Here is a 22,234-nt window from a genome sequence, read left to right as displayed (position 1 = left end):
CTATCTTTTATGACACATCAAAAACCTGTTATCTTGGAGTTGCAATACAAATGCAGTTAAATTCAACACTGGCAGAATGAACAGAATGGTTGTATATGTGAAAATACAATCTAAACTATGAACTTACAAAGCTTAGTGAAGTAATTGAGAACAAACAAAACAAAGCTATTTACATTCATAATTCTTATAATCAACACTTCTCAAGTGTAATCAAAGTGACAGTCAACGGAATACAAATCCCCTACTTGTGTAAATTATTATGCAGTTTATTACAATCTAAGATGTATGCTGAAGATGTTGGCAGAAAATGAAGTTGTTTGTAATAAGTGAGTTGTTATTTATTTTGATGTGTTTCTAAAAGCTGGCCTTGGTTACAACGGTATTTTTCTGCTTAAGAATTAAAATAAACCTGCAGTGTTGAGTGGTTCCTTGAAAGCATAGCTTACATAGAATTACATAGAATTACGCAGAGTCTACAGCACAGAAACAGGCCATTCGCCCCAATTGGTCTATGCCAGCATTTATGCTCTACAGGAGCCTCCTCCCACACCTCTTCATCCAACCCTATCAGCATATCCTTCTGTTCCTTTCTCCCTCATGTGCTTATCTGGCTGCCCCTTAAATGCCCCTTAAACTACTCCTTGTGGTAGCGAGTTCCACGTTCTTACCACTCCTTGGATAAAGAAGTTTTTCCTGAATTCCTTCTTGGATTTATTAGTGACTATCTTATATTTATGGCCCCTAGTTTTGGGCTCCCCCACAAGTCGAAACATCTTCTCTATGTCTTTCTCTATTGAACCCAGTCAGGACAGTCAACCTAACCTCGGTAGTGGGTAAGTTAGTGGAAAAAATTCTGAGGGACAGTATTAATTGTCATTTAGAAAGGCACGGATTAATCAAGGACAATCAGCGAGGATTTGTTATGGGAAGGTCATATTTGACTAACTTGATTGCATTTTTTGAGGGGGTAACAAGGAGGAACGATGAGGGTAGTGCGTTTGATGTAGTCTACATGGATTTTAGCAAGGCTTTTGACACGTCCTACATGGCAGACTGGTCAGGAAAGTAAAAGCCCATGGGATCCAAGGGAAAGTGGCAAGTTGGATCCAAAATTGGCTAAGTGACCGGATACAAAGAGTAATGGTCGATGGGTGTTTTTGTGACTGGAAGGCTGTTTCCAGTGGGATTCCGCAGAGCTCAGTACTGGGCTTCTTGCTTTTTGTGGTATATATCAATGATTTACACTTAATTGTAGGGGGCGTGATTAAGAGGTTTGCAAGTGATACAAAAATTGTCCGTATGGTTGATAGTGAGGAGAAAAGCTGTAGATTGCAGGAAGGTAATAATGGACTGGTCAGGTGGGCAGAAAAGTGGCAAATGGAATTCAATCCAGAGAAGTGTGAGGTAATGCATTTGGGGAGGGCAAACAAGGCATGGGAATACACAATAAATGGGAGGATACTGAGAGATGTAGAGGAACAGAGGGACCTTGGAGTGCATATCCACAGATCCCTGAAGGTAGCAGGACAAGTAGATAAGGTGGTTAAGAAGGCATATGGGATACTTTCCTTTATTAGTGGAGGCATAGAATTCAAGAGCAGGGATCTTATGCTAGAACTGTATGAAACACTAGTTAGGCCAAAGCTACAGTACTGCATACAGTTCTGATCACCACATTACAGGAAAGATGTGATTGCACTAGAGAAGGTACAGAGGAGATTTACGAGGATGTTGCCAGGACTGGAGAATTTTAGCTATGAGGAAAGATTGGACAGGCTGGGGTTGTTTTCTTTGGAACAGAGGAGATTGAGGGGAGATTTAATTGAGGAGTATAAAATTATGAGGGGCCTAAATAGAGTGGATAGAAAGGACCTATTTCCCTTAGCAGAAAGGTCAATAACCAGGGGGCATAGATTTAAAGTAATTGTTGAAGATGACAGGGCAGGTTGAGAAAGCGGTTAAAAAAGCATACGGGATCCTGGGCTTTATAAATAGAGGCGTAGAATACAAAAGCAAGGAGGTTATGATGAACCTTTATAAAACACTGGTTCAGCTGCGACTGGAGTATTGTATCCAATTCTGGATACCACACTTTAGGATGGATTCTATGAACCCCTTCTTAATTTTAAAGACCTCTATTACGTCACCCCTCAGCCTTACCTTGTCTAGAGAAAATAGTCACAACCAGTTCAGCCTTTCCTGATAAGTATATCCTCTCAGTTCTGGCATCATCCTTGTAAATCTTTTTTGCACCCTTTCCAGTGCCTTTATATCCTTTTTATAATACGGACACCAGAACTGTGCACAGTCCTCTAAGTGTGGTCTAACCAAGGTTTGATACAAGTTTAACATAACTTCTCTGCTTTTAAATTCTAACCTTCTAGAAATGAACCCCAGTGCTTTGTTTGCCTCTTTTATGGTCTTATTAACCTGCATCGCTACTTTTTAGTGATTTATGTAGCTTAGTGACCCTCAAAACGCGTAGCCTATGCATCTTCCAGAACATTACATCAAATAAGTTAGAAAGTAGGGTGAGGGGGCATAAGTTTAAAGTTAAGATAAAACATGCTCGGGTCTCTGGAGTGAGACTTGAGGCTGCAGCCTCCTGACTCAGAGCCAAGCAGACACTACAGATTTCTGCAGGTATCAGAGGGAGTGACATTATATTCAGGCTCACTGGTTTACAGTGATTAAATTAGTTAAATTCCATTTTTATTCCATAAGATTCTGGGATTTTTATCACTGTTGCAGGATCATAATTTTGCCAATTTAAGATAATTGGCAATAGCACCAGAGGGGACATGAGAAGAATTTTTTTACGCAACAAGTTGTTATGATCTGCAATGCACTGCTTGAATAGGTGGTGGAAGCAGATTCAAAAATAACTTTCAAAATGTAATTGGATATATACTGTACTTGAAAAGGAAAAAAAATGCAGGGCTATGGGGAAAGAGGGTCACTATTTGGATAGCTCTTTCAAAGAGCCGAATGGCCTCCTTCTGTGCTGGATGATTTTATAATATTCTATAATATGAAAGGAACGACCTCTTCACTCAAAGAATGATACATTTTTGCAATAATGTGTGGGCTAATAGAGATCAAAACATGTGGGAGGCTCAAAATGCAGTTGAATGCTTTGATGGAACAATTGGAGGGATGGGATTTGTTGGAAAGAATGACTGTTTCTCATCCTTGACTTTTCTTATGTTCGTAGAGATATTGGAAAAAAAATCCAAAACATCTCAGAACCTTACAGACCACGGCCTGAGAGAAAATCTTTCAATATTAAGAGATATATATGTGAGAGAGAGAATCCATACAAGCTTTTCTTTAAACCCATTTGACCAGAAGCTTGTACTTCAGATTGCACTGATTCAGAAATGAAATCCAGCCAATTGCCCTTGGAGTTGTTTTGCTGATATTATGAATTGTAGATAAATTCTTTCACGTCTTATTACGATTTTATCCAGCACCTTTTCAATCAATTTCCATCATAAAGTTTACATGACCTAATACCTTACATTACATTGCCTCTCACTAAGTAAGATCTGCAACAGACTCAATGCTGACCCAGAGCCTGCAGAGCCAGATCCTCATGGTCATTGCTCGGATACCTTGCGTGATGATATGGTTGGTGGCATAATATCATGAGCGGGCAACTAATGTAAATGCCATAAGCAAGACAATGCATACCTGGAAGCAATGTAGGAAAAACTTTAATGACCCTGCAAAGCTAGCCAAGGTAATATCGTCTCTCTCTTACCTACCTCTGCTGTCTTTGCCTTACTGTTTCTCGCTGTGTTTCTTCTCCTGCTACTGTCTCTCTTTCTCCTCTGCTTCTCTCTTCCTGAATCTTCTTTTTGCTTTGCTCTTCAACCTCTTCTGCTTCTCTCTCTGTCTTTATCTTCTTTCCTTTCAGGTGGGAGGGCATGACATGGTATGGAGGGGAAAGGCCATCAATGGCTGCTAGCTACATTTGGGGTGGGGATTAGCACCATCTACAAGCATAATAGGTCATTGCAGGAAAAATTTTAAAATTGGATTTTCCACAACAGAAGGTTGACATTGGAATTTTTAAAGGAATGTGCACCCCACATAATGCATAATATATTATAGATAGATATAAATACCATCAGATATTTTATGTAAAATATGTTCTTCCCCACGCCCCCCCCCAAAAATGTCAAAAGTGGAGGGCATGTATTATATGCAGATACTAAAATGAAAATGATTTTCAAGAGACACAAGAGTGGAGGAAAACCTTTACTGGACTGGAGTGCAGCTGGTTAAACTGGTAAAATTCTATTGCTATGCACCTTGGAGCATTGAACAAGCTTAATTTTTCCACTGCACTGTAAGGCACATGGACAAATAATTGAACAGTTTTTGATATCCAAAATTTGGGGAAGGTGGCATATTATGCACAGAAATGATACTTTTTTGAAAATATGTGGCCTGAAGTGGAGAATTTTGAGGGTACAAATGGCATGGTGCCAGTGTGCAGCCGGAAGTGTCACGTGGAGGAGCTTCCACTTGCTGCTTTGATTTGGCGGTGACCTCCTTCCATATTCCATTTATCTTTTAACTTTTGGCCCCACTTTAGACCCAGGATGGAACCTATATGGGGTAGCCAGGGAACACCCTCAGAACCTCCCCTTCAAACAGCTGCCGCAATGTTACTTGGGCAGCCAAATGAATTGACCGCCTTCTCCGGCTTGCAATATATTGGGAATTTATGAATGGAACACAAGGACAGGAATAGGTTATTCAGCCCCTTGAGCTTTTCATAGAACCATAGAAAAGATACAGCACAGAAGGGGGCCATTCAGCCCATCGTGTCCGCGCTGGCTTGAAGAACAACCAGGTGCCCATTCTAATCCCACCTTACAGCACCCGGTCCGTAGCCCTGCAGCTTACAGCACTTTAGGTGCAGGTCCAGGTCCTTTTTAAAAGAGTTGAGGGTCCCTGCCTCTACCACCAATTTGGGCAGTGAATTCTATACACCCACCACCCTCTGGGTAAAAAAGTTTTTCCTTATGTCCCCTCGAATCCTTCCGTCAATCAGCTTAAATCTATGCCCTCTAGTTCTTGAACTCTCTGCTAGGGGAAACAGGTACTTCCTGTCTACTCCACCTCCCAAACCCGCGACCTCTACCACCTGGAAGGACAAGGGCAGCAGGCGCATGGGAACAACACCACCTGCACGTTCCCCTCCAAGTCACACACCATCCCAACTTGGAAATATATCGCCGTTCCTTCATTGTCGCTGGATTAAAATCCTGGAACTCCCTTCTCACCAGCACTGTGGGAGAACCTTCACCACACGGACTGCAGCAGTTCAAGAAGGCGGCTCACCACCACCTTCTTAAGGGCAATTAGGGATGGGCAATAAATGCTGGCCTCACCAGCGACGCCCACATCCCATGAATGAATTAAAAAAAACTCTATCTGGGCCCCTCATAATTTTGTACACCTCAATCAAGTCACCCCTCAGCCTCCTCTGCTCCAAGGAAAACAACCCCAGCCTATCCAATCTCTCCTTGTGGCTGGAATTTTGAAGCCCTGGCAACATTCTTGTAAATCTTCTCTGCACTCTTTCCAGAACAATTACGTCCTTCCTGTAATGTGGTGACCAGAACTGTCCACAATACTCCAGCTGTGGCCTTACCAGCGTTTTATACAGTTCCATCATTACATCCCTGCTTTTGTATTCTATACCTCGGCTAATAACGGAGAGCATTCCATATGCCTTCTTCACAACCTTATCTATTGCCACCTTCAGGGACCTGTGCACATGCACTCCGATGTCTCTCACTTCCTCTACCCCTCTCAATATATTCCCGCTTACTGCGTATTCCCTTTTACTGTTTGCCCTCACTAAGTGCATTACCTCACACTTCTCTGGGTTGAACTCCATTTGCTTCTTTTCCGCCCACTCCAACAACCCATTGATATCTTCTTGGAGTCTACAGTTATCCTCTTCACTATCAACTACACGGCCAATTTTTGTGTTGTCTGCAAATTTGCCAATCATGCCCCCTACATTCAAGTCCAAATCATTAATATATACCACAAACAGCAAGAGACCCAACACTAAGCCCTGTGGCACACCACTGGAAATGGATTTCCATTCGCAAAGACGTCCATCGACTTTTACCCTTTGTTTCCTGTTACTGAGCCAATTTTGGATCCAATTCGCCACATTTCCCTGTATCCCATGGGCTTTTACCTTTCTGACCAGTCTGCCATGTGGGACCTTGTCAAATGCCTTACTAAATTCAGTTAGATCATGATCTGTACCTCAAATCCATTTACCCACATTGATCCATATCCCTTCACACCCTGACCGAATAAAAATCTGTCGATCTCAGTCTTGAAAATTTCAATTGACCCAGCATCCACAGCCTTTTGGGGGAAGAGAGTTCCAGATTTCCATGACCCATTGTGTGAAAAAGTGCTTCCTCATTTCCCTTCTAAATGGCCTAGCTCTAGTTTTAAGATTGTGCCCCCTTGTTCTGGATTCTTCCACCAGAGGAAATAGTTTCTCTGTATCTACTCTATCAAATCCTTTAATTATTTGAAACACCTCAATTCGATCCCCCCTCAACCGTCTAAACTCAAAGGAAATAATCCAAGTTTATGCAACCTGTCCTCATAATGTAACCCTTTACGCTTCAGTATCATTCTGGAATGGGCCAGAAACCCAGTGGATCTGGATTCTGCTTGTTTTCAACTCTTCCCCTTGCTGGAATTACCCAGAATTGTATGGGGAACATCAAGTATTTCTAGGCTGGGGTGTGCATTATACAAATAAGTGTATTATACTCATAAATTTATGGTGTATAAAATATATCGACATATAATTTATTTAATACTACTAAATAAAGATTTTTTTTGCAGTTACATAGATGACTGCAAAGAATCTCAGATTCTTTTATTTATTTAATTAGTGTTCTTTGAATTTAGAAGACTGTAAAGAATCTCAGAATCTTTTATTTATTTAATTAGTGTTCTTTGAATGCATTGCAAAATGCACAATTGTGTTATTTATATTATGTTCTGTTTAAAAATATTTAATACATCTGAATGGTCTGCAATCAATTGATCAATCAATCAGTGAATTTATCAATAGTTCCATCTACAATCTGTCAATCAATCAAAGCTGGAATTGCTGCAAAAGTGGTGGAGCAGACTCGATGGGTTGCATGCACGACTCTTGTTCCTATAATCAGTCAATTATCTGATGAAATAAATCAGAAATATAAAATAGCCCAGGAGAGAGCTCACCGGAGGGCGAGGCCCCCTCCCAGCTCTGCTGAGGAGGACAGAGATGCGGAGTTCAGGGGCCCAGCCATGCGAAGAAAACTGGTGGCATCACACAAGGAGTTATATAATGGATTGGATAGCCCGCCAAGGAGTTTCAGCACTATGGCTGAGAGTATAGAGAAGTCCACCTCCAGCCTGTTTGTTGTCATGGCATCGGCTCAGGTGCAGCTGTCTGCAGCCGGGCCTTGACAGGCTCGTGCAGACAGAACTCACTGGCGACGAGCATCTGAAGGGTCCCGACGTGAGCAACAGAAGCCTGCCACCAGCTTTGCTTAGTCCAGCAGGAGAGCACCTCGTAGGAGTATGAGTTGGGAAACAATCTTTAAAGAAAAGCACGATGGATTGGCACTTGGGTGAGCAATAAATGGATGGCAACTCTTGTGATGGAAATTAAATTTATAACAGTTCACCCAATTATTTTAAATATGGATCCCAGTATAGAAAATAAATTGCTTTCACTGATAGAAGGTATTTATGAACTTTATAACTAATATTATAAAATGTGTGCCTAATGAATACTAATTCTTGACAAATTCTCATACTTAGAAGATTTCCCATCTCAAGATACAAGAGTCAAATTTCCGGGCAAATAGTGGGGGAGAAAGCTGTTTATCATTTTTTACATGGTACTTTGTTCCTGTTCTTAAAAAAAGAACGGCATCCTCTGACTTACCATGACAGGTGCCACAGAAGATTTACTGGTAAAATATAATAAAAAACGATACATCTAGGGCACATTTCCTGTCTGTCACATTTCAAGACTCACACTTCAATTTCTGAGCCACGATTAAAAAAGTTTAGAGAAACAAAAGCAGTGATTTGGAATGTACAGGGAAATTCTTCAGGAACAGAAATACTGGGGTCAAAATGTCTGCAACCTTTCAACTGACTTTAACAACCTCACTTATAAAGAAACAAAGCCAGGGTTCTGACCTACAGCCTGAATACAAACTAGACTCTGAATTAATTCACCCGGTGTTTACTTACCTTCACGGCCTTAAAGGGACACAGCTCCATTTTAGAGGCAGAATAATATGTTGTGGATTACATCACATAATGCTCCTGTCCTTATAAACAACAACTTGCATTTTTATCACGCCTTTAACCTACAAAAATGTTCCAAGGTGCTTCATAGAGTCCTAAGGAAAATTGGACGCTGAGCCAAATAAATAAAGATTAGAAGGGGTGGCCAAAAGCTTGGTCAAAGAGATGGATTTTAAAGAGGGCCTCAGTGGAGGGAAGTGGAGAGGTAGAGGGGTTTAGGGAGGGAATTCCAGAGCTGATATCTTGAGAATAGGCCACGGCGTACCTCACCCATGCAGCCACTGCCACTGCACTCCCATGGGGCTGGGGCTCATCACTTCCATTAATCTGCAGGAGAGCAGACAGCGTAAAATGAGTGACTCCTTCAAAGGATACAATTCTGTCCAAGGTGGACACCTGCCTCTCCAAGATGGAGGCCACAGCCTGCATGACAGCCGTTTGTGTTTCCACCGAAGTTGCAAAGCGTGCGAATGTAGACTCCTACTGTGAGGTTCCGGCTGCAGCGTCCCTCGAGCTGGCCATACTCTCGACGGTAGATTGGAGAGTGCCGATGCCATTCGAGATGGAATTCCAGAGCATGAGGCCAAGGCAGTTGAAGGCACAGCTGCCAATGGTGGGATGACAAGAGGGAGGGATGCCCTAGAGGCCAGAATAAGAGAATCGGAGAATTCTCCGACTCTGAACACTCAAGCATCTCGACACCATCCAGGACAAAGCAGCCCGCTTGATTGGCACCCCATCCACCACCCTAAACATTCACTCCCTCCGCCACCGGTGCACTGTGGTTGCAGTGTGAACCAAATACAAGATGCACGGCAGCAACTCGCCAAGGCTTCGTTGACAGCACCTCCCAAACCCGCGATCTCTACCATCTAGAAGGACAAGGGCAGCAGGCACATGGGAACACCACCACCTGCACATTCCTCTCCAAGTCACACACCATCCTGACTTGGAAATATATCAACGTTCCTTCATCATCGCTGGGTCAAAATCCTGGAACTCCCGACCTAACAGCACTGTGGGAGAACCTTCACCACATGGACTGCAGTGGTTTAAGAAGGCGGCTCACCACCACCTTCTCAAGGGCAATTTGGGATGGGCAATAAATGCCGTCCTTGCCAGCGACGCCAACGTCCCATGAACGAATAAAAAAAAATTTGAGTGGTGGGGGTGGGGGGGGTGGAGGAGGTTACAGAGATAGGGATGGGCAAGGCCATGGAGTACTTAAACCAAAGGATGAGAATTTTAAATTTGAGGTACTTGGGGGCAGGAGCATGGACAGGGGTGATGGCTGAGGTGGAGTTGGTCCAGGAAAGGATACAGACAGCAGTGTTTTGGATGAGATCAACAAGAACAACAACAATTTGCATTTATATGGTGCCATTAACGTAGTAAAACGTCCCAAGATGCTTCACAGGAGTGATTATCAAACAAAATCTGACACCGAGCTATATAAGGAGATATTAGGACAGGTGACCAAAATCTTGGTCAAAGAGGTGGGTTTTAAGGAGCGTCTTAAAGGAGGAGAGAGAGTCAGAGAGGTAGAAAAGTTTTGGGATGGAATTCCAGAGCTTACGGCCTAGGCAGCTGAAGGCATGGCCGCCAATGGTGGAGCAATTAAAATCGGGGATGCGCAAGAAGCAAGAAATAGAGGAGCGCAGAGATCTCGGAGGGTTGAGAACTGGAGGAAATTACAGAAATAGAGAGGGGCGAGGCCGTGGAAGGCAAAGTAACAAATCACAACTGAATAGGATACCAACTGGATGCAGGCAAAGCACGTTCATAAGCTTCTGATCTAAAGCCACTAAGGATGTATAAAAGCATCTAATCTAGAATGAACTGTCAGGAAAAGCTACCATTAAAAAAAGGGAGGCAAACCAATAAAATCATTCAAAATATTTTTAGAAAACCTTTTTGGCCATCATCTTTGTTTCTCCACTACTGGAAATAAAATTTATTATATAATAAAATATTTTTAAAATTACTACATTTATGTTTACCTATGTAATAGAATTTTCAGTGTTCAAAATACTTCCAAATTTATTTTCTGCCAACGGCCTGTGCTGTCTGAGAAGCTTGATTTCATAGGGGTCCCAACAGCACTCACACTCAGCTAAAGAGATTCAACAAAGTAACAGCCCAAAGCTCCCAGGATGTATTTGTGCCTCGAACTCCCAGATTTTTTTCATAATTGACAGCAAGACAGGCCATTCAAAGAGGTTGCCAAGACTTGCTGTTTGTAATTCCCCACCTCTCCAAGATGCTGCTTCCCTCTGGTGTAACAACATGAAATTACCAGGGACAACCCTCTCCAACCCCCTCATCCCACCAGAAGAAATCATTTTTAGGCACAGGGAAAGTTAACCAAAATTTGATTTTTGATCAACTTTTTCTTAACTTTGAAAGTAAAAACTATAGCCCAGAAATTGCTCCCTTCTAGAGAAGGAAAAATTGGGCAATCTAGATGAGTGGGGGAGCAATTTGAAGCAGGACCCAGTTTTGGCTCTCTATCCCGTTTTTTTTAAACTGCAAATTTCCATCGGAAGTGAGGGTATACGCTTCTTGCATCTGCCCCTTTCCATGTGGCCAACACAAAGGGCCTGATTTTACCAGGGGTGCGGGTTGGCAGCGGGTGGTCAGGCGGGCTCGAGGAAAACACGCCGTCCAAATTGAGTGCGTTGCGCGCGCGATCGCGGGATGATTGATGTAATTAGCCGGCAGTTACGGGTTCCGCGCTTCTCAGCTGCGTGCCGGCGGCCTGCGCATGCGCATTGACGTCTGAGCGATGGTGGCGCTCTATTTAAAGGGGCAGTCCACCAAAGCCCCTCCAGCCACAAACTATACTCTATCAAGGATGGAGGAGCACAGGGGTAAGGCTGCTCCCCGTTTCACGGACCACGCCCTCCAGGTGCTGCTGGACGGGGTCCGCATGAGGAGGGAGACGCTGTTCCCCACGGATGGAAGGAGGTGCCCTGCCAGCGCCACCAAGAGGGCATGGGAGGAGGTGGCCGCGGAGGTCACAAGCAGGGGAAACACCACCCGCACTTGGATTCAGTGCCGCAAGAGATTCAATGACCTCACCAGGTCCAGGAAAGTGAGTACACTAACGCACTCTGCGTCACTCCGTCTTCCACATCACCTCAAACACCTCACAACCCCATCTCCACTGACAGCACTGCGCTCCCGCACCAATCCTCACAGCCACCCAACTATCATCCTCACAGTGCCTGCACGTACCCACCGTCCCTGTCCCCACTCGACCACTACCACACACCCCAATGCCCATACAATGGGATGGCCATGTGGCACACGCATCCTCCCATCCATCTGGCACACGCTCAACCCACTCACACCAATGCTTGAAGCGTTTCACATTGTAATCATCACTCAATAACGTTTTTGTGTTTTGCCCTCACAGGAGAAGAGGGCCAGGAACGCACGCGATAGGGCACGCACCGGAGGGGGCCCGCCACACGAGGTAGCCCTGACAGACGCCGAGGTCGAGGCACTGGAGATCAGCCGCACGCTGCATTGCCTGTCGATGGCGGATGGCGAGTCTGGTTCTGGCGAAACGGCCGGTAAGGGAAAGCTGGCACTCATCACTCATGATCATGAATGATCTTAGCATCACATGGCATATGCCGCACCGCCACATTTGGTCACATGCCTGATATTTCCCTCTGTTCTCTTGCAGGACCATCTGCGATAGACGTTTCGGTTGAGGGCGATTCCTCAGAGGACATGCCCGTCTCTGAGGGTGCATCGTCACACATGAGTCTTGCATCCACCAGCGCAGATACACACACCTCGGTGGGTCCCCCCACTCAGTTAGTTGGGATTGCACATGGTGAGTCACCGCGCACACGTGAGCATGAGCAGACCCTGGTGGCAGGGTCAGCCGCGGAGGGTCTGCGTCGGTGGGAGCACTCTTCTCCAGGCTTTGCTCAGCCGGACCCAGATGCTGAACCCAGGGGGCCACCTGTCAAAAGGAGAGTCGTCGAGGGGCTCCAGAACATTGCTGAGGTACTGGGAGAGGTGCCACGCGCACTCTCCACAATCGCACGGAGGATGGAGGAGTCCAACTCCTGCATGAGGGGAATGGTGGCACAGGTGCAGGAGGGTATCGCCGAGATAGTGTCGCAGGGACGTGAAGGCATCTCTGAGATAGTGTCACGGGTAGGTGTGGGAACGTCTGCGGTGGAGGACAGGCTAGCCTCCCTCGAGCGTCACGCACAGCTCACCAATGAGTCCATCCAGGCCCTCACAACGGCTGTTCGGATTCAGGGTGAACAACATTCTGCCGCCATCAACAGGTTGACAGATACATTGGAGGTGGCCTTGCAAGGTCTCACCCACGTCATCCAAACTGCCGTCCAGCAGGGTGGAAGGGGTGATGTGGGCCTTGGCCATGAGAGGGAAGATGGTGAACGGGGAAATGGAAGTGTGGACGCTACTCAAGGCGCCCCCACGCCTCACCCGTTGCCCCCTTCTCAACCAGTGCCCGCAATAGTCCATCCTCTCCAGGTGGCCGAGTCTGCCCCTGCACAGGTGCAGGAGGAGCAGTCTGTGGAGGTGCCCTCACGGGCACCGAAACCCAGGGGGCGTCGGCCCAAAGCATCTACCCGGTCAGGGCACGAACAGGAGCAACCTGCCACCACCTCTGCTGGAGCCACAGGGGTAGCACCACGTAGGGGGTCCCGAAAACGAAAGCCTAAAGTTCCGTGAGCACACAGGGATTGCACCAGGGTGTTTGTCTATTTGTTTTTTTTAAATTTCCACTCTTTGAATGTCACCACAAAATAAACTCACTTTTTCTCACCAATGCAGCCACCTCTTGTCCATAATTCTGCGGCTTGTGCAATATGTCCCTTCCGTGCGCCTCATCATGACGACGACCACCCCGTCCCACCCATTGGGCATAATACAGTGGGTGCAGGTGTACAGGCACCACTCTTCTGTGGAGGGAGCCTGTATGGACCCTCGTCTGTGCACGTTATGACATGTGAACGCCTCACACAGTGTGATGTTAGGAGAACCGTTGGCATATGAGTGCCTCCCTGGCCTGACGAGCACGCAGGTGAGCCGGTGTTCGGCGCATGGGTCGTTCCTCCTCCTCTCCCTCTTCCTCCTCCTCCTCTTCCTCCTCCTCCTCCTCCTCCTCATTGTCGTCCTCAATGTGGGTGGCGGGTGTGCATGGGGCCTCCTCCAGCGGCACCCCTCTCTGTAGTGCCATGTTATGCAGGGCACAGCAGACAACTATAATTCGTCCCACTCTGAATGGCGTGTATTGGAGCGCTCCCCCGGAACGATCAAGGCACCTGAAGCGCATCTTGAGCAGCCCTATAGCCTGCTCAATTGTAGACCTGGTAGCAATGTGGCTGTCATTATACCGACGCTGCGGCTCGGTAATGGGGTTCCTCAGAGGTGTCATAAGCCACGTGTGCAGGGGATATCCCTTGTCGCCGAGGAGCCAGCCGTTGCCGGCGTTGGGTGCGTGGAAGAGGGGCGGGACGGTGGACTCCCTGAGGACGAAGGCATCGTGGCAGCTGCCAGGGCATCTGGCGCACACGTGTAGGAATCTCTGGCGGTGGTCACAAATGAGCTGGGCGTTCATGGAGTGATACCCTTTCCTGTTGATGAACAGCCCTGGCTCATGTGGAGGTCCCCGTATTGCTATGTGGGTGCAATCGATTACACCCTGCACCCGGGGGAAGCCAGCCACAGCATGGAATCCAACCGCCCTCTCCGTCTGGCTGCGCTCATCCATGGCGAAGTTGATGTAGGTCGAGGCCCTGCGGAACAACCCATCGGTGACCTGCCTTATGCACTTGTGTGCAGACGACTGACAGACCCCGGTGATGTCCCCCGTGGCACCCTGGAAGGATCCGGAGGCGAAGAAGTTGAGGGCAGTGGTGACTTTGACGGCGACGGGTAAGAAGATGCTGCTTGGTCCATCCGGGAGCAGCTCGTCATTGAGGAGGCTGCAGATGTCAGCGACTACCTGGCGAGTGACTCTGAGCCTACGTATGCACTGCTGCTCAGAGAGGTCCATGAAGCTGAGCCTCGGTCTGAAGACCCTGTGCGGAGGGTAGTGCCTCCTGCGACGCATCTCTCTCTGCGGATGCCCTCCATCCTGCTGTGCAGGTGGATGTGCCACAGCACCGTGTTGTGGGGATGCACGTCTCTGAGGCAGACGGCGTGGACTGCGAGGCTGCTGAGGCTGGTCATGCTGTTCGTCCTCCGAGGATGTCAACGCAGCACCCATCTGGCAGGTGTAGGTTTGCGGGGTTGTGCACGCTAGAAAAGTGCGTCCTCGCACAGGGGTTGCACTTCCACGCCGGTGAATCTTCTTGCTTGGAGGAGGGTGGTGGAGGGCAGGCGTTGCCCTATGTTACGGAGGCTCTCCCCCCCCACCTGTGGAATGCACCTTGGCAGCTGCCACAGGCTGCTGGCTGCAACACGTCCGTTGAGAGTGTGAGTGTTTCCCCCAGTATGGGAATCAGTCTCATTTCACTGTAAAATCCCACACCTGTTAAATAAACAGCTCAATCAGGTCATTTAATGACCTGAAATACCTAGATAAATACACTCAAATGGAACCCCGCTGGCTTTAATTGCCTGCGGGACTCCCACCAGCGGGGCCAACGCACGCACCCCCGCACGTCAGCGCGGAACCCGGAAGTGGGCGGGATCGAGGCGCGATCCGGTCCCGCTCCTCGAAATCGGGATTTTAGAGGCCCCCCCGCCGAGAACGCACCCGGGACCGGGTGCTAAAATCGGGCCCAAAGACACAGGACTAGCAGGATGACATCATCCGCCAGAATTCCTGTCAAATTCGCCTCCCTTCCCCCCCAGTGCAATGTATACCTGGATGAAACAGGAGTACTCCATGCCAGGATCTGATCCTGGCAGAATTAGGGCCTGCTATAATTTCAAAGGTCTGTTTTCCTACAGCAATCAATCACAGATCAATCAATTGCCACTGAGAAAGAGGCAAATTTTTTTGAAGATCTTTAGCCAACATAGCTGGCCCATTTACACTGCAGGATTATAGCCACAGTTATATCCCTCTGGCCAGCTGTGGCAGACCCCCTAATGGTGCTGAAAATGGCACAGGCACCCATCCAAAGTATGCTAATATCCTTTGACCACTGGATTTGTAAAAAGGGTGCATGGAAGTTATACTCTGCCCAGATCTGCCCCCAGGAGTTTACCACAGGATTTTCTAACCCTAGCGGTTAGAAATCCCTATGGGGGTTAAATTCGATAATCCCCAAAACCGGGCGCGGGCATTGTGATCCGCAATTAACCCGCGCCCAGTGCTTCTGGTGCAGGCAGCACGAGAGCTTCGTGCTGCCTGATCATTAACATGATTTCTCCATGCAGCCAGCGCTACCCACACTGTTGAGAGGCTGCACGCATAAGCAGGAGGCCAAAAATGGGGCGTGGCCAGCACTTGTCAAAGGCAGCCTGCACCTCTTAAAGAGGAGGTGCACAGTCAATTGAGAGCAATGCAGGATGGCAGGAAGGACTGCTGGACCAGCAAGAGAGCGCGCCCCACAGTTCTCTGACAATGCACTGAAGGCCCTGCTGGAGGGAATGGATGAAAGGAGGGCCATCCTGTACCCGCAGGGTGGTAGGAGACCCTCCAGACACCGGCTGCGCAGGCAGTGGGAGGCTGTGGCCGAGGAGGTGAATGCCAGGAGCACTGCACCGTGCACGTGGGTGCAGTGCCGAAAAAAGTTCAACCATTTGACACGAGTGGTCAAGGTGAATGAATGCAAGTGACAAGTGGCACATCCTACCAACTACACCATTGCTCCACGCACGACACCCCCTGTCACCCATCCACCAACAAACGCTGCCCATCTGTACGCAACACTGCACTTCGCATGCTGCATCTCACCTTTACATAGCACCACACTTGCAGGCCACACAATCATCACTCATAGGTCACACCACTGGCAGCTATTCTACCATGACAGGCACATCACCCAGACACCTTGCAGGATACCCACTGACACATTTCCCTCTGTTTTGCAGGAGAAGCTGATGCATAACAGCTGGCAGCAGGAGAGACCTAAGGGAGGATGGGCACGCTTACACGTCCTTACCCCCATGGAGGAGAAGGTACTTGCAGATCATTGGGCGGGCTCAATGATCCGCAGTCCCTCATATATTGTCACAGCAGTCCAGCAATCAGTTCTCCAGCTGATCACCAGGAGTGCTGAGCCACCGCCCAGTGCAAGTGGCAGTGGCGCCATGGCAATCGAACCTACTGTCCTCTTGCCGAACGTCAGCATTCCTGCTTCCACCCCTGCCACTCCGCCACTGCCCTTGTCATTGCCTATCAGCCAGCTAGGCCAGACTACGGCAGCCCATGCTGAGATGGTGCAGTCTGAAGCCGGGCCCTCCCGCTCCAGAGCTGCTCGAGGTCATCCTCCAAGGCCATCTGCACGCTCCTCCATTGAAGGTCAGCAGCCTTCCACCACCTATGCTCCATCCACCGGGGATGCACCTCGTAGGAGCACTAGGATAGGTAAAGGCATATGAACAATGGGCGCTGAGGGAATGCACAAGGGTGAATAGTCTCCTTTTGTTCACATCATTTCATTTGTTAATTTATAAATGTGACATTGAATTTGCATTTGGTGTTGGTTTTTATTTCCACGATGAGCTGAGGGAGGAAGCAATGCGTAATCACATGGAGGCCAATTTGATGGTCATGTGGGAGAGGACGGTTGGGGAGTGTCGGACTGTTGGTGACCTGGGAGATGTCATTCACATTATTGATATGGCTCACAGATCAGGTGAGCATGGAGAGCCCTGGCAGACAGGGCCAGTGTTCCTTGTTACCCCCTTGCATCTTCCTCCACCATCCCCTCCGTCTCCTCCCCCTCATCCTCAGCCTCTTCCTCCTCCTCTTCTTACTCTTCCTCCTCTGCATCCGGCTCAGGGTCTTGCCAGATAATCGGTGGCAAGGGCTGTTCCCTCATAATGGCAAGGTTGTGCAGCATGCAGCACACCATGACGACTCTTGACACCTGCTCCGCTGAGTACTGCAGGGCTCCAACAGAATGGTCCAGGCAGTGGAAGTGTTGCTTTAGGGCGCCTACGATATGCTCAATGACATTGCGTGTGGCAGCATGGCCCTCGCTGTCGGCCCGCACTGCATGTGTGCGTGGGTTCCTGACCGGGGTCATGAGCCACTTCATGAGAGGATAGCCCTTGTCACCCAGTAGCCAGCCTTTCACTTGCCGAGCTGGTTCAAAGATAGCTGGCACGTTGGACTGCCGCATCATGAAGGCACGTGACTGCTGCCAGGGTAGCGGGCATTGACCTCCATAATGTGCTGCATGTGGTCGCACACCAGCTGCACATTCAGGGAGTGGAACCCCTTTCTGTTCATGAAGATGGCTGAGTTGAGATGTGGAGCACGCATGGCAATATGCTTGCAGTCAATGGCACCTTACACCATGGGGAAGCCTGCAATGCGAGCAAACCCTTGTGCTCGCTCGTTCTGCATCTCTCTATCTAGAGGGAACATGATGAATCTGTTAGCATCTCATATAGTACCTCTGTGACCTCCCTTATGCAGCAGTGCATTGCACACTGTGAGATGTTGCACAGCTCGCCAGCAGAGGCCTGAAAGGATCCAGAGTCGTAAAAGTTCAGCACCACTGTTATCTTGATAGCCACGGGCAATGCTGTCCTTGCTCTGCTCTGAGGCTGTAGTTGTGGCTACTGCAGGTGACAGATCTGCATCATGACCTCTTTGGTGAACCTCAGCTGTTGGATGCACTGATCCTTGCTCATCTGGAGGTAAGAGTGGTGTTCCCTGAAGGCCCTCATGGGGTATGGCCTCCTGCTCAGTTTCCTGCGCCTCTTCCTCCTCCTCCTCGTCTCTCTCCTCGCAGCTTAACCTGCTCTGCGTGGCATCTCTGCAAGCTCCCAGTCGTGTTCTATGCCCAGTGGGAGCCCCAGTAGACCACCCATGGTTGCCAGGAATCTTGTTCAAACACTGTTGTAAATTACACCAACCGTAAGGCAGTACCTGCCAAACGACTCTCAAATATACTGCAGCAACTCTTTGTGAGTATAGGAAGCTTCAACAAACACGTCCTGTTCTACCAGCAGCCAGAAGCAACAATCCATCAACTAACCTGTAATACCTGCATGATCCCTTTAAATAGCGTTGGTGGGGAGTCCTCCAGGCACTCTAAGGCATGTTCAGGTGCTCGTTGTTAAGACAATGCCTTGAGTAGAGCATTAAGTGCCAAAAAGAGACACCATACTTTACATGCTGCCGGCGTTCCTTATCTGCATAAGTGCGAAACCCTTTATCAAGATGGCGTCTGGTGCACATCATGCTAGAAGCGTGCACACACATCCCGGAAGCCATTTTGGATCTTCGGCAGGCCGCGTAGCACCGAAACAACAGGCGCTACAAGGCCGAATTTCTAGTCCCTAATATATTGTATACTAGTCATTCTACTGCAATTAATGGTATCAAGTATAATAAGCAAGTCAAACTCAGATACCACTGAGGAGAAAACCAACAACTAGAGAAGGACTTGGGGAAATGATATGGAGCAGATCTTCACATTTTGTAATGATTTCTTTCATTTACGTTAATTTATCTCAGAACTTAATGACAACCAGGAAAGCAAAATGATTCCTTTAGCTTTGGCAAGTCCCGGAAGGACTGTATCATTATTCAATTTTGGACAGATGTTCTGAATAAAAGAACTGAATTTTTAAGCATGTTTCTTTAAGCAGAACCTTTTAGTAACACCGAGCACTGTTGCAGAGATATTTGGGGAAAAAGGAAACAAATGAGTTTAATCTTGAATTGTATATCTTCCTGGTCCTCACTGTAAAAACCCATACCCTAAACATAGACAATAACGGTAGAGAGTTGCTCCCTAATGTTACTATCACTGACGTATTGATATGCAGTGGGGTCCCCCAGGGGTTGGTATTAGGGCCATTGCTTTTCTTGTTATATATAAGTGACCTAGAGTTGGGTATAGGGAGTGCAATTTCAAAGTTTGCGGATGATACAAAACTTGGCAGTGCCGTAAATAGTGAGCAGGATAGTGGCAGACATCAGGAGGACATAGACAGATTGGTGAAATGGGCAGTCACATGGCAGATGCAATTTAATGTGGTAAGTGTGAAGTGATACACTTTGGGAGGAACAACATGGAGAGGGAGCATAATCTAAAAGGTACTATTTTGAGGGGTTGCAAGTGCAGAAGGACATGGGGTTGCAGATTCACAAATTTTTGAAGGTCGCAGGGCAAGTTGATAAGGTGGTTAAGAAAGCCTATGGGATACTTGGCTTTGTAAATAGGGGCATTGAATACAAAAACAAGGAAGTTATGCTAAACCTTTACAAATCATTAGTTAGGCCTCAGCTGGAGTATTGCATACAATTCTGGACACCACACTTTAGGAAGGATGTCACGGCCTTGGAGAGGGTACAGAGGAGATTTACTAGGATGATACCAGGGATGAGGGACTTCAGTTATGTGGAAAGGATTGGAGAAGCTGGGATTGTTCTCCTTAGAGCAGAGCAGGTTAAGGGCAGACCTAATAGAGATACTCAAAATTACGAGGGGTTTTGATCAGGCAAGTAGGGAGAAATTGTTTCCTCTGGCAAGTGGGTTGGTAACCAGAGGTCATAGATTTAAAATAATTGGCAAAAGAACTAGAGGGTAAATGAGGAGAAATGTTTGCACGCAACGGGTTGTTAAGATCTGGAACACACTACCTGAAAGGGTGGTGGAATCAGAATTCATATGAACTTTCAAAAGGCAATTGGACATGTAATCGAGGATGACTAATTTCCCCATAGCTATGGGGAAAAAGCTAGGGAGTGGCACTAAATTGAACAACTCTTTCACCTCTTTCACAGGCACGACGGGTCAAATGGCCTCCTTCTGTGCTGTGAGATTCTATGATTCTATATGTGAGGGAACAGATATATTTATTTATTTACCTGGAGTGTGTAAAGAAAATATTACTTATTTATTTTTCAGGAACCAATCAAAAATCTCTGCGGAGATCTCATAAAAAGTTCTTTCCAAATCTTTCAGTGGAGATATGCACTCCCTCCATAACTCAGAAACCCCCTGCAACATATCTAGAAAGTAAAACTAACATTCTACATGACTGGGCTAGTACAATATGCAACTAATTGATATCAGAGATATTTTATTGATTCTCATTCCTCCTTCAAACCATTTAACACTAACATTTTCTCTTGACCTCTACTGTCCAATATCAAAATCATCAAAATAAGCCATTTCAGATGCTGTTTGAATGTCTTACTTTAAATATTCGAACAGTTTTGTTGATACTTTAAAACTCTGTAGGGAATGAAATAAAAACAATACTCCAGTTGTTAAGAAATACCCCCAAGAGCACTGTGCATTAGTACTATGAATTAGAAAATATTGTCAAAAGAAATTTAACATTTAGCTGAAACTAAGATTTGCCAATAAAAAAACTAATGTATTCCATTTTGTAAATAGGATGTGGATTACAGCCTGGCCGATCCACAGGATGGTGTAAAGCTTTAACCCCCTGTATTCTCATGCAAAAACCATTCTGTTATTTTATGCACAGAGCATACTAGCATCAGAGCATTCATTAAATAATGCATTTGTTTTGAAGCTAATTAACCTTTTGTCAGATAAATGCTGGAGACAGGACCATTTCAAGCTGCAGATTGGTGCAGTAGCTGACATGTGTTGTAGCTATTGAAAGCGGTAGTGTAATAAGGATCGACCTTCATTTATATTCTGCTCCGCATCACATAGGGCATACAGTCTTGACCTATCCATTTAAGTAATTAAAGCTTCCATTTGGAAACATCCTGCAGGAAGAGGTGAAGTTTGGGAGATAAATGCCTGCTTGCTTGATGCATTTAGCTAGTTTCATCACTTGATGGACTGTTTTAAATAGCCTGGGTTGCCAGGTCCTCATAAAAATGGAGATGGATTGGCCAGCAGAGAATACTCTCAAAGAAAAGCTGACTCTCTCATCTCTTTTGCTGGATATAATTTAATTGTTAGCAAGGGTGGGCAGCTGACTCAGGAGACCTGTCTTTTTTCTAGCCTCTATTTACTGAGAAATGACTCCATCTGATTAATTTGTAAACTAACCTTGTTTGGCAATAGGAAATGTTACTTTCAGTGCTGCAGTGCAAGCCATGAGTGTACTCCAACTCACCTTCCAGGCTATTCGATTTCCTTGTGAACCATGTTCCAGGGCAATAGGGAAATCACCTCGTTTGTAGCACTTGCGAAACGCAGTAGGTGCACTGGGTCTCTCTCGAAAGGATCCTGCAGATGAAGGACCAACCACCTTAAAAAACAATTAAAAAAATAATTGTACCTTTATAATCTTTACAATTATCCTGACAAATTAAGTGAAACATGTTTTCGATTCTTGATTAATTTATGTGGATTATCCTTGGCTCAGTTGGTAGCACTCTCATCTCTGAGTTAGAAGGCTGTGGGTTCAAGTCCCACTCCAGACTTGAGCACTTAATCCAGGCTGATACTCTAGTGCAGTTCTGAGGGAGTGCTGCACTATCAAAGATGCTGTCTTTTAGATGAGACTTTGAACCGAGGCCCCATCTGCCCTCTTTGGTGGATGTAAAAGATCCCATTGCACTATTTCGGAGAACAGCAGGGGAGCTGTCCTTGGTAACCTGGCCAATATTTGTCCCTCAACCAACTCCACCAAAATCAGATGATTTGGTCATTATCACATTGCTGTTCGTGGAAGCTTGTTGTGTGCAAAGTGGCTTACGTGTTTCCTACATTACAACAGCGACTACACTTCAAAAGTA

The 22,234-nt window shown here is 46.7% G+C and overlaps 1 protein-coding gene across 1 annotated transcript in view; it reads right to left on the bottom strand.

Annotated features, from left to right (window-relative positions):
* LOC137324222 (parkin coregulated gene protein homolog) overlaps positions 1-22,234 on the bottom strand; it is a 290,643-nt gene that overhangs the window by 185,146 nt on the left and 83,263 nt on the right. The window contains exon 2 of the mRNA XM_067988362.1: positions 21,610-21,744. Within this exon, the coding sequence (XP_067844463.1) occupies positions 21,610-21,744 (135 nt within the window). The remainder of the gene's footprint in view (positions 1-21,609; positions 21,745-22,234) is intronic.

Source organism: Heptranchias perlo, chromosome 8 (genome assembly GCF_035084215.1).
Source record: "Heptranchias perlo isolate sHepPer1 chromosome 8, sHepPer1.hap1, whole genome shotgun sequence".
Taxonomy (NCBI): Eukaryota; Metazoa; Chordata; class Chondrichthyes; order Hexanchiformes; family Hexanchidae; genus Heptranchias; species Heptranchias perlo.
Note: the sequence above shows the minus strand (reverse complement) of the source record. Positions and strands in the feature narration are given on the sequence as shown.